This window comes from Engraulis encrasicolus, chromosome 24 (genome assembly GCF_034702125.1).
Source record: "Engraulis encrasicolus isolate BLACKSEA-1 chromosome 24, IST_EnEncr_1.0, whole genome shotgun sequence".
NCBI classification, from domain to species: domain Eukaryota; kingdom Metazoa; phylum Chordata; class Actinopteri; order Clupeiformes; family Engraulidae; genus Engraulis; species Engraulis encrasicolus.
Window position 1 is genome coordinate 18,541,224 of NC_085880.1, and position 13,516 is coordinate 18,554,739.

A 13,516-nucleotide genomic window follows, 5' to 3' on the forward strand; every position below is an offset into this window, starting at 1 on the left:
TTTGGATTCAGCACCCTTGAATACCCCTAAATCAGTTGTATACCAAAAATTAACACAATTTGCCTTCAGGGTTCATCTTTTGGGAAAATTGACCCTGACTATTAGTGTTATGGGGCAGATATGAAGACAACATATAAGGTTTTATTTTGTAGAATGTAAATAAAAATAATTAAGTTACACAACTCATGTATTTGTCTTTATCTGTTGCATTTTACTGAGTGAATTAGAAACAGACACACACACTTGTGTTCTCCTTTTGGAAACCCTTTAATATACACGACATCTCTGTACAGATGTACAACTGATGATATACAGTACTTGTGACTGGGCGCTTAGCGGTACAAATCTAAGGAATCCCCAACACATAACATCATCTCTGTTTATTTAATTGCGTAATAACCTTCTGTGATCCGGTAGGGCTCCCTCTGCCTCCCCCCCTCCGTCCTCCTCTTCTGAGAAGAACGGAAGGTGTCTTAGATCTGCCTCAGACTGGTTTGTCTTGTTCTGCACATTAAAGATGCAGATTGCCCTCTGAGTATTGGCTTCCCCCCCCAGTCTCTGAAGATGAGCCGATACCACATTTTTTTTTGAAAAGTAAGCCAGTCCTGCGCTTGCAGATTAAACATGAGATGCGTGTGAAACACACAAGACAAATAATGGTCAGTCTCCATGAGAATTCCTTGAGAATGTCAATGAGCTTTTATGCTCCGGTGAGCTGCAATGGAAATCATATGATCCAACAAAGTACTGTCTGTACAGCATGGTAAGATGTAAGACTAAGCCTGTTTTTCACATAATGTAAGGTGGCCTTTAAGGTGGCACGCAAAGTTCAAGGGTACATTCCATTATCCCAACTCCCGTCCACGACCTGTGCTTGTGGCCTCATGCTTCCCTGATGCCCCGCCTCCGTGGAGAAATAAAAAATACAAATAGAAACGTTTCCCTGCTGTCAGCATAGCCACAACAACTTTAAAGGGGACTTTCCCCATTCAACATTCCGATCACAAATGAGAAAATGACCTTTGAAATGCACTTCTGCCAGATATTGAATTAAATTCTGACGTCAATGACGTTTTACGACGTCATTACGAGGCCACAGGCACAAGGTCGTACGTGACTTACAATAATGGAAAGAACCTCAAATGTTCAAATTCTCAGTAAATGAACACCATAACCAAAACCTTGTAGTATAGACATTCAGAAATGTCACCACTGTGTGCATGAGCCTGGGGTCTGTTTCTCGATTCTTGTCGTTGCTAACCGTCTTAAGACCGTCTTAAGACGTAACACCATTCCCTTGGATTTAGTGGTGAGCGTCGCTGTCGAGTGAGAGTTGAGCCGCTCTTACGAAGGATGTTGCTACCATCGTTAGCAAAGACGCTTTCGAGAATGCCACCCCTGAACAATGTGCACAGTGTGTGTGTGTGTGTGTGTGTGTGTGTGTGTGTGTGTGTGTGTGTGTGTGTGTGTGTGTGTGTGTGTGTGTGTGTGTGTGTGTGTGTGTGTGCATGAACATGTCTCTCTGTCCTATTCATGCATATGCGTGTGTATGTAAACCAGTCTGCAGTGCACCTGTGTTTATGTACCACCATGTTTTAACTGTCCTGACAGTTCGCCTGTACTGTATGTACAGTACTGCAAGTTCATATGCGATATCAGAGCTTGGTGCTGGGCTGGGCCGTAACAGCGGGGTACGCCTGTGGCGTGTTGAAGGGCCGAAGCGGGTACACAACACTGGGCACCTGCTCACCGAACCGCCCCGCTCGACCGGCAGACGGGGCCTGATGGTGGTGGTGGTGGTGAGGCCCCGTGGGGGTAGATGCCCTCACCAGCTGGCCCTGCATCATGAGGGCGTGCAGCACAAACGGCGGCGCCACCACAGCGGGCAGGGCGCCACCTCCTCCTTGGCCCTTGAAGTAGGCCAGCGGATGGGGCGGCAGGTAGCCCATCGCCGCCCCCCGCGGCCCCTCGCAAGCCTCCTGCGCCCCGAAAGCACCCACGACGGGGCACAGGCCGCCCAGGTGTGGAGCGTGCAGAGCCCCCCGGTGGTGCCCCTGGGACGAGTAGCTGTTCAAGTGCACGGCCCTCGCCGGCTCCGGGGGCTCGGCCTCCTCGCCCTGCCTCTCGGACGGCCGAGTGCACCCCCCTGCCGAGGGGTCTCTGGAGGGCCGGAGGGGCGACGAGGGCCGGGTCACCTTCAGCTGCAGTGTGTTGCTCTCTCTCGCCTCCACCAGAGGGCGCTTGGGGGGGAGTCTAGCGGCGTCTATTGTCTGTTGTTGAAGTCCGCCGTTTTCCCTCGCCGTTGCCAGTCCTCCACCCATACCCACCACGGTACCCGCTGCTTTGTAGGTCATATTGGCATCTCTGGCATGCGTTGGTGGCACCCTGCAGGCCTCCTTGACTTGTGCATCTACTACACCAGCTGGAGGTGTGGAGGCAGGCAGGGTTGTTGTTGTTCTGAAGTCCCCTTGCATTGTGTTATAGGCATGGCCGCTGCCGAAAGGGCCCTTGCAGAGAGCCGGCCTGGGAAGGCCCAGGTTGGCGTGGTGACCGCTGACTACTGGCGAGTGGTAAGCACCTGCAACTCTCCCGCCGTGGCACTCAGGAGGGGGAACTCGAGGTGGGGTCGAGTGCCTCTCGTCGATAACCACATCTGGATCGTTCTGTGTGGGTCCGGCGGCCACCTGTCTACTTGGGTCGCCCTCCGCATACCTGGATGAGTACACCTGTGCGCCCAGGTGGTGGTGGTGCTGCTGCTGCTGCTGCTGCTGCTGGCAGAGCCGGTGCTTGGTGTGGTGGTAGAGGCTCTGCAGGTGCGGGGAGGAGTAAAACACCTCGTCTCTGCCGACCGAGGGCGAGGACGTGCTGGGAGGGTGGGCAGGTGGTTGGGTAGGGGGGTGGTTGTGCTCCTCCCAGGGCCTCTGGACCTCCTGGGCTGTGGTGTGGTGGTGGTGGTGGTGGTGGTTCTGGTGGTCAAAGAGGTCTGAACTGGAGCTGAGCTGGTGCTGGGTCTGGGAGTGGGACAGGGAGGCCAGGGACTGGCTCTTCACCGGAGCGTCTCCTCCTCCACGGTAGGACTGGGAGCCCTGCGGGCTTTTCCGCTCGTCCTCAGGGCCACTGGCAGCCAGGGGCCTGAAACTCTGGGCGTGCTGGATGACTGAGGGTCGAGGCATGGGTGGCGCCGTTTCGGGGCTGGCGGGATGAGCGGCGAAGGGGGTTCTCTGGGGGTTCATCGAGGGTTCGAGGAGCGTGCCCATGCCCGTGACACCCAGCCCGCCGCCGCTGCCCCACTCCACGGGGTCGCAGCGCACCACCACGGTGGCGCTGGCCAAGGGGTACATTTGGGGGACGCCAGCCCCGCCCCCTCCCCCTCCCGCTCCCGCTCCCGCCGCGCACACCTGGGACAACAGCTTCTTCTTGGCCAGAGGGGACATGACGCTGTGCGGGCCGCAGAAATAAGGGGTGCTCGGGGCGTTCGGGGAGGAACTTTCATGCACTCTAGACGCGCTTAGTGGTGGGGGCTCTGGGTAGGAGCCATTGGTCATCAACTCTTTTATTGGGCTTAGCGCTTGCCCTTCCTCGTCACAGGACTCCAGTGGATAACCCATGCTGATGGTGGTGGTTGTGGTGGTGGTGATGGAGGTCTGATGGGGGGCAGGTGGGGCTGGGGAGTCCTCTTTGGGGACACTGCCCCGGGAGGACTCTGGTTCCTGGGGGGCGAGACCTCCTCCTGGGGAGTGTGGCGGTGAAGAGGTCGTTGATGGCTTGGGACTGGTTTGGAGCGAGATGTCCGTGGCGAGGTGATTGGCTGGGTGGTGGTTGTCATGGTGCTGTGGCTGAGCGGGTAGGGTTTCTACTTCTTCTTCTTCTTCTTCTTCTTGCTTTACAGGAAGCTGGAGGTCTGGTTCCTTCTTTGCCTTCCTGTTTCTGGCGGTTCCTCTCAGGTGCAAACCCTCACTGTCATCTGAAACCTGTTCAGATACACACAAACACACACACACACACACACACACACACACACACACACACACACACACACACACACACACACACACACACACACACACACACACACACACACACACACACACACACACACACACACACACAGAAATAGCTTAGTGGCTAAAAAGCTTAGTTGTTTCATAAACAAACAAGTGTGTGGAAATACAGAGCAGTGCAGTGGAACATACAAGCCAGCAGAGGGTGCTACACCATCATTAAACAAAAAAAAATCTCCTTTGATCTAATGATGTCTATTTTAGTATACAGCACTAGTAATGATTAAAACATACCGTGTTCTCCTTGATGTATCTCTTTCTGCCTCTTTGACTTGTTCAACTTCTAGATTTTGTGATGAATACATGGCAAAATGTATATCTACAGACTAGTTACTAGACACGCTATCATCTCCCCTCTTTACGCCATACAATAAATATCTCATTAGAGTCATTACAACGGTCTCTGATAGTTATTTTAAGGAAAGATTGAGACAGTTTCATTGGGCTGTGGGTGATCTTGAACTCGGTAGTAATGTGTGTGATGATAAGACTATCGCATTGGTGTTGGGTCACACATGAGTGAGTGATGAATTAAGTGTAACAACTTAAGGAAGAAAAATCCGCACTCACAAACTGCGTCTCATTATTTATTTATATTACCACCATGTCCAAAAAGCCAGCTGATGAATTAAGTGTAACAAAGAAAAAAAACACACACATCCGTCTCAAAAAGATTGGGTGCAGGACTAGCTAAGTCACATGAAAACTGAAAATAAAGTTTACGACACCAAGCTCCCTTTTCTCTTTTAGGCCTACTTTAATGTGACATTTCGGGCACGCCGGATATGTCTGATGAAGGGCATGCTGCCCGAAACGTCACATTAAAGTAAGAGAAACTGTCTGCAGCTTAGTGTCATAGACTTTATTTTCAGTTCTCATGTTTTCAATCTCAGTTTTCATCATGAGTGATAAACTAACCGTTGGCTTTTGGTCTGCTGTGTCACTCTGAGGCTGCTGGTCTGGCACCGGGCCAGCTCTGGGGCATTTAGGGGAGGGGCTCTTCTGCTTGCCTCCTCCAATGGGAAGGGGCTCTGCCTTGAGAGGGCGGGACTCTGCGCCAGGCTTGTCATCTTGACCTCGAGTGTGCCGCTCATATGGCAGGAGTAACCTGGAGGGAGGGATGGAGAGAGGGATGGAGGGAAACAGAAAAAGAGAAAGAAAGAGGGGTGAACATCACAGCAAAGACTAGCGTGAGGCACACTGCTCTATGTGGAGCTCTGAAACACATTGAGACCATCAACTCTTTAAAAAAAACAAAAAAAAACCATGACAGGATAAGTAACCTTGTCATAGATAGTTAAATATTCACTCCCTTTTTAAAATGGAGAATGATACAGCAAAATATCACAGTTTCAGTTTCGCCCTTTGACGCTGCAGGGAGGCTTCCCCTTGTAGGTCCCTGTTGCACCAAAGCCTATATTTCTGCAATGCAGTCGCAGAGTGTTGAAGGAATTTCCGTTTGTTTTGAAATGACACAAGGTATGTGTAACCACATGGAACAACGATTGCAATGAAGTATACACAGTGGGCACTTCACTATTTCCTGGTCATGGGGCTAACGTGATGTTGTCCTTTGGCTTTTTGAGTGACCTTATTCACACACAGAAACACACTTACTCCAACGCTATCAGCATACTACTGTACACGTGATACTGGAGGTATCATCTACAGGGGAGAGAGCCAGTCACAACATTTCCGCCATAGTTTAACCACTCCGTGAGATCAATGGCTCTCGTTCACACACAAGATCGCCCTTGGTGGTTGTGCAATTTTTGCATCATGCGCACTTGGCATTTATGCATGGCAATGCAGTCATGCACGAAATATGCACACGCACGTGTACTCTGCAGAGAGCATATTTAATTCCTGCCTTGATTCCTAACTTGTCTGTTTTCCCACAAGGGTGGGTGGGCAAGCTCTTTGGTGCTACTTGGCACTCCTCCGGCCCCTGCTTGTTAATCGCTTGTTTCATCATTACACAAATCAATTTCAAGAGTTCCCGCCTACAGAGCATCATTGAGTAAGCACAACTCCCATCAGTCCATCTCCCAGCAGGAGAACATCATCAACTTTATTATTATTAGAGCCAGTCGCGTGCACAGACATTTTGGGGGGCAGGTGCTGAAGGGGGGTGTTGGGGGCATGTGGAACTTCCGATTACCTTACTGAGCTAATAGTCATTATTGTAACATGTATTTGATCATGAAGCATTTGTAGATTATCATGTCAACATGGATCACAGTAACATTGTGACAAAAACTTTCAAGAAAGGGCATTTTTTGTCCAGTCGGGCAAAGGGGCAGGTGCTTTAGCACCACCTCGTCCCTATCTGTGCACGCTTATGATTAGGGCTGGAACGATATTGTATGAAACCGAGAAATCGCAATACGCAGAGTGACGATACTGTATCATGGTGCAAGAAGGCAGTATTTTGATATGCCCTTTCAGAAAAATGTATTAATATTTTTTTATTTTATAATTTGGCAAATGTGAAAAAATCTAATCAATTAATTAAAAAAAATACATTGAATAAATTGTGGGGTGTATTGAACCGCTGGTCAAATATTGTGACACAAACTGAATTGTGAGTTGAGTGTATCGCTACAGCCCTAATTATGAAAATATACATTGAACCAGACTTAGCAAGCATGCTGCTACCTCACGGCCTGGACAGGACAGGACAAGCGTGCAATGCAAATAGTACAGAAAATGTAAAAGTCAGCATTGGTGAGCAACATGCAGTCAGCGCTGGCTTGCTTTCGGACATGTGGTGTAGACATAAAACCAGATCAATGAACTCAAAAGAATGGGGCTGGGGATTGAACATCGCCAATAAAAAACTGTGTCCAAGAGCAGATTGTTCCGCTAGGCTTTTGAAATTATGTGACTCTTTTATAAAGATGTTTACTGCTAACCTTGAATAAACTTTGCTTTGTTGGTCAATAAACCTTGTACCTGATGTATCTTCCTGGGACACACACTTGGATGAGGAAACAACAAATGCAGCAGCCAACTCCCATAGAGAAAACACATAAAACTTTACAATATCCGACAGTGTCAGCTTCGCTACCGCCACACAGACATCATTTTATTGACCTGTACGAGCACAGCATTATGGAGCAGCAGATGCGGCTTGATTCTGGAGGAGGCTTGCAACTCTTCTGTTAGATGAATTGTGTTGTCTACATTTTATCCAATCAATACAATCTCTCTCTCTCTCTCTCTCTCTCTCTCTCTCTCTCTCTCTCTCTCTCTCTCACACACTATTATTTCCATTTATAGAAACAACAGAGCAGTAAATCCACACAAAAAAAATCTACAAAAAAACACAAGGAAAACACTGCCTAATACTCAATGCACTAGTTAAAACTGAACCTCACCGACCAGCACGTGCGAGCGCACGCACGCACACACACACACACACACACACACACACACACACACACACACACACACACACACACACACACACACACACACACACACACACACACACACACACACACACACACACACACACACACACACACACACACACACACACACACACAGCCCCCTTAACCCCCAACATTTATGCATTTGCCTGTGAACTCCCCTTTGGCTCTGTTTATTTTCCTGGGCCAACAGGGGAAAAAATCCCATCTGTAATGCAAAACAAAACACTCGGAGCAGTGACATCATCATTCAAGGAAGCCTAGACAACCGAGAATTATGGTACTCTTGTTTTTGAGAACTCTGGTGCAGCGTTTACATTGCAGGTAATTTAGCGATATCTTTCTCTGGAGCGATAGTTCATTCATCTGACGTGATTATCTGCCGAGCACGGTTGACATGGCAACTAGTGATACATAAACGCATTCCTTCTCTTCTGTTCTCAGGGTCTATGGGTGATTATAGTCTTTTCCCAGCTGTTGACACTAGCTATTTATCTTTCATATCTGTGTGTGTGTGTGTGTGTGTGTGTGTGTGTGTGTGTGTGTGTGTGTGTGTGTGTGTGTGTGTGTGTGTGTGTGTGTGTGTGTGTGTGTGAGAGAGAGGAGAGAGAGAGAGAGAGAGAGAGAGAGAGAGAGAGAGAGAGAGAGAGAGAGAGAGAGAGAGAGAGAGAGAGAGAGAGAGAGAGAGAGAGAACCACACAGTCTCTTTAAACATACAGTAATGTGGAGCTTACCGTTATTCATCCCCCTCCCTGGCTAAAATGTCACGAAACAGCTTTAAATGAATACGGCCTGTACTGACAGGTGTTGACATCTCTCATAAGAGCCTACTGTATGCATCTCCATACCAGGTACTTACATAACACCTATTATTATGACAGACCCTAAAAAAGTGCAGCTGCCTTATATAAGCTATCAGTCAGGCAGGCTGTGAGAGGGCGAGTGAGTAAGTGAGGGAAAGGAAAAGAGAAAGAAAAACAGTTAAATTGACCGCATTTAGGAACAGTCTGACCTTTTTTTATTTATTTTTTTACAGTACTCATGTAAGTGACTGGCTGGATCAGTGAGTGGGGTTATTACAGTGTGGCAAAGCAGGGCTGGCCTGGGACCAAAAATCAGGCTGGGCATTTTCAGCCAAGACTGGTCCGCCAGTCATAGAGAGAGACATTGCCGCCTGTGACAATCTTAAGTCTAGGGCTGTAACGATATTGTATCGAACCGAGAAATCTTGATACACAGAGTCACGATACTGTATCGTGATACGCCCTTTCAAAGTTTTATTACCCATTAGTCCAGAAAACAACCTTATGATTTGATGTGATAGTGTTTCCAAACTTCAGTGGCGATACATTTCAGAAATCGTGGGGTGTATTGAACCGTAGGTCAAAAATTGTGATACGAACCGAATCATGAGTTGAGTGTATCGTTACAGCCCTACTTAAGTCATCTATTATGAGCTATTTTGACCACAACAGGCAAAACAAATATTTAAATCTGACTCTGAGTAGTCAGTTGTAGCGGCATGATGACTGATACCACTACATTGAGGGGAGGACCAGGCAAAAATCATCAGCAGTCCATCGGGCAAATGTCCTGTATGCCTAATGGCCAATCCAGCTATGTGGCAAAGATAGCATTGCTCTGCGTGTGTGACATAAGGCAGCTGAGCCCTGCCAAGCAGCAACACTGTAATAAGTCTTACGTAAGGGGCTTACTCGCTCTTCACTACGGGGAGACTGGGAGACAGATAAAAGAGAGAGCGAGAGAGAGCGAGAGAGAGCGAGATAGATAGAGAGAGAGAGAGAGAGGGGGGTCCGTTCCAATATGCGACCTTGCGTCCTCCATTTGTGGCCTTGTACCAGGAAGCAATATGTTGTGATGACATCACTGACAACAACAGCATTATATTTCAATATCTCGCAAAAGCTGAATTGTAAAGTCATTTTCTCATTTGCAAACTGGAAGGTGAATGAAGAATAGTCCCCCAAAAATTGTTGTGGGGGGGGGCGCTGTGGCGCAGCGCGCTAAGCCCCCCACATTTGGGCTTGCATGCCCGCCCACGGGGACCCCGGTTCGAGTCCGGCCGGGGTCATTTCTCAATCCTCCCCCATCTCTCTGTCCCACTCGCTTCCTGTCACCATCTTCGACTGTCCTGTCAAATAAAGGCATAAAAGCCCCTAAAAATATATATAACAAATAAAAAAAATGTTGTGGCTAGGCTGACAGCGGGAAAACTTCATTATTTTCTACACGGAGGTGGGGCATCAGCAAAACATGAGGCCACAAGCACAAGCGGAGGACGCAAGGTCGCATATTGGAATGCACCCAGAGAGAGGGAGAGAGAGCTCATCCCAGTGTCATGCTTTCTGCTACAGGTTATCAGGCACTCACGGTGCTGTACATCTGTAAAGAGAGAGAAGGAGAGAGAGAGAGAGAGAGAGAGAGAGAGAGAGAGAGAGAGAGAAAAGAAGGGCTATATTTATACACGGCCTGGGTCATTTCCATTCACCTTTTTTCCCCACCACTGGCCTCGTTCATGTCAAGCAATAATGGCTGAATAGGGCAGATTAGGTACTGGACTCATATCAGCCCCATAGGAACGGTGACGGTGTTGTGCAGTCACTGACATTGAACTCTCCTTTAAAAATGCACTGCGCCTGACAAAGCTGAAATCACCTCTGGAACACTCTGTGCCATTCTATCTCCAGGGAAACGGTTGTGTGTATATGTTCTATTTCTCTCCACTAGAGGGAGAGAGTTGTCCTTTTGATCAGGCGATGACATCACTGATAACTGAATGGGTCCACGACTACAGTACATTTGTAGGGATTTTGCTAGGTCAATACACAAAAAAATGGGTACGTTATAACAAGATAGGTCATTTTTAAAAAAGGATTTCAAAGGGATTGCTAATAGGTTTTCCACTCGCTGGACAATGTTACATAACCCAGACCAGATTACAGATTTATCATTTTTTGAAACATTCAATCGTCCCCATTGCTCTCCCTCTGTCTCTGTTTCTGTCTTGCGAATTTCTAAGTGAGCAGACTCTAAATACATTTGATAGCCGATACGATTGTATGCACTACGCATTTTAATGTCCCAATTACGGTTTGTTTACTCATGCGTCCTGAAATGATCTTATTTGCATGCAACGTGCACCTCTGCACCTTTTCTCCCTCGCACTTGCATTGTTTTATTTTGTCCTTTATACTCGCTCCGTCACGCCTCTCTGCAGCAGCTTAAGATCAATATCACCTGCAAAAATACATTGTAGTACAATATAACTTGATGTAAATGATTGTGGTCTAAGGAATTGTAATTTAATGGTAAGATTTTGTGACAGCTTTTACATGTGGTGGTGTCTGAAGACTGTACTGTACTTGGCAGTAATTCAACTCAACATAACTGTCCCAGATCACATCAGGCAAGGGCTGTCTAAACACTGATTCATCTGTGAGCATTAACCCCCCCCCCACACACACACACACACACACACACACACACACACACACACACACACCACACACACACACACACACACACACACACACACACACACACACACACACACACACACACACCACATTCCCCGAATCACCAGGGATAAATTGCACATCCCAACATGAAACCCATGAATTTACATTACTGCTCTAATGTTATTTTCCAGTACCTATTTTTGGTTTTAAAAAGCACTGTTGCTATGACAGCCTTCCTGCCCTCCCTCTCTCCCTCCCTCCCTCCATCCTGTTCTCTCCCTCTCTCTCTCTCTCTCTCTCTCTCTCTCTCTCTCTCTCTCTCTCTCTCTCTCTCTCTCTCAGCTGGAGAATAATTAAGTGAGCATGGGATAGTGTTTCCTGCAAAGTGAGCATTTTTTCTCGTGTCGGAGGGATACATGGCCGCCTGCCTGCCTGCCCGCCTGCCTGCCTGACCGCCTGCCTGCCTGCCTGCCTGCCTGCCTGCATGCCTGCCTGCCTGCATGCCTGCCTGCCTGCCCGCCCGCGCAGCGTGCACGCCTCGGAGTAAGTGCAGCGCTCCAGTAATGGCATAATTAATGTCAGCTGAATCAAATTCATCTCAATAGGGTGGAAAAAAAGCCACACAGGGAAAATGTGAAGAATGAGCCCCGAGTGCTTCAAGGTTATTCACGCCATTTGTTATGACCTGAGCGCTCTCTCTCTCTCTCTTTTTCCCCCCATTTCACAGAGTTGTTAACTCCTGACAGCTAATCTAAGAGGCTCAAGGAGAGACGCTGAATACTTATTCCAATTTTGTGTGAAAGGCTTGATGGATGCTTGCTATTGATTTCTTTCGCGGTTTTAAGTGACTGGGGTAGTCAAATGACTGTTTTCAATACACTTCAATTAATGTGGATAGGCTCGTGCGCGCACACACACACACACACACACACACACACACACACACACACACACACACACACACACACACACACACACACACACACACACACACACACACACACACACACACACACACACACACACACACACAGGCTTGTTTTATATAGGCCTAATATGGATGAATGATTTTGTCAACGCTGGCTGCTGTGTGTTCCCTCTGGCGATTGCAATGATGACTTTGAAGAAAATTAAAATGACCCCTAAATAGCTATTAAACTGCCCACAGTTTCCCCAGTGTTTTAGGGCAGAATAACACAAGAGATGAAATCAAAATCAAAATAACCAAGCAGCGGAAATAAGTGAATGGCTCTTTAACGCAATCCCTTTTTGTCATACTGTAATACAGTGGTTCCCAAACTTTTTCAGGGGGGACCCCCTTTGGGACTTAGAATATTTCTGCGAACCGCAGTTTAACAGTCAATAGCTAACATAACTCCATAATCTGGTTAGAACAATATTAACTTGTACATGTATGGTTAATAGATGTATTTGCTGACATGTGGATTTCTAGCAATATTAGCAGACAAACTATTAATGGAAAATCTGGAAATATTAACGGACAAAATCTGCCCAGGCAAGGACGCTTATATTGCTATATTGCAAGAAATCCATTGCTAAGCTAAGACTACGGTGGTGGTGGGGGGGGTGGGGGTGCAGGGGTATTCTTAAAGGGTAACTTCAGCCAATTTCAACATCAACAACGGCAGCAGTTGTAATGCTCACACTACCATGGACTATACCATTTTTTTTCTTCAGCCTTTTCAGAGATCCTAGTCATTGTAATGGGGGCAGGTGTTAATTTCCCAAAACAGCCAAAAGGTTATGCAACATTAACAGACAACTAGCAAACAGCGATACTTTTGGTAAAATATTTAGTAGTCCTATGTTAAGATTTTTTTAAAATGTAAACAAAAGCTGCACCCATTAGAATAGCTCCTATCTCGGAAAGGGCTGAGCCAAAAAAAGGCAGCATCACGGTGTACTGACAAGTCAAGGGTAGCGTGAGCAATACAACAGCATATTGAAATTGGCAGGAGTGCTCCTTTAAGTACAGAAGGGGGTCTCCACTGAAAAAGTTTCTGAACTTAGAGGTGACATACTGCTGTGGGTGAGGAGGTGAATAAGAGGTAAAAATACAGCTGCCCTTGAGCACACACCTCAAGTTCAATAAGAGAATTATAGACTGAATACAGGGGACCTTCGCCAAAGCCCTACTCCAACTACAGGAGAGGAAAAACACACAGAAAATAACATTTTATTCATAACCTGAGACAGACTCTCTCTCTCTCTCTCTCTCTCTCTCTCTCACACACACACACGCGCACGCGCACGCGCGCACGCACGCACGCACGCACGCACGGGAAGAAAGAGTAACTACAACTACACTGATGACAGCTGATGCATGTGATGCATCCAATAGAAGAAAGAAATACGTAAAAAAAAAAAATAGAAAGCCTTTTATTGTTGTTATACGAATTTGAGCCCCCCTACAAGGTGCACACTACATATATGAACACTATACAGTAAATTCATAAATTATTGTACTAACAGAACTACCAAAACTTCTATGTTATAAAGGCATATACAAACTTCAAGCACA

At 47.2% G+C, this 13,516-nt stretch overlaps 1 protein-coding gene across 1 annotated transcript in view; it reads right to left on the reverse strand.

The window, feature by feature from the left end:
- Positions 1-226: 226 nt before the first annotated feature.
- The window catches only part of LOC134441478 (AT-rich interactive domain-containing protein 5B-like), a 77,594-nt gene continuing 64,304 nt past the window's right edge, over positions 227-13,516 (reverse strand). Inside the window, exons 9-10 of the mRNA XM_063191810.1 lie at positions 4,980-5,169; positions 227-3,971 (exon numbers count right to left, since the gene is read on the reverse strand). Coding sequence (XP_063047880.1) covers positions 1,656-3,971; positions 4,980-5,169 — 2,506 coding nt within the window. The 3' untranslated portion in view covers positions 227-1,655. The remainder of the gene's footprint in view (positions 3,972-4,979; positions 5,170-13,516) is intronic.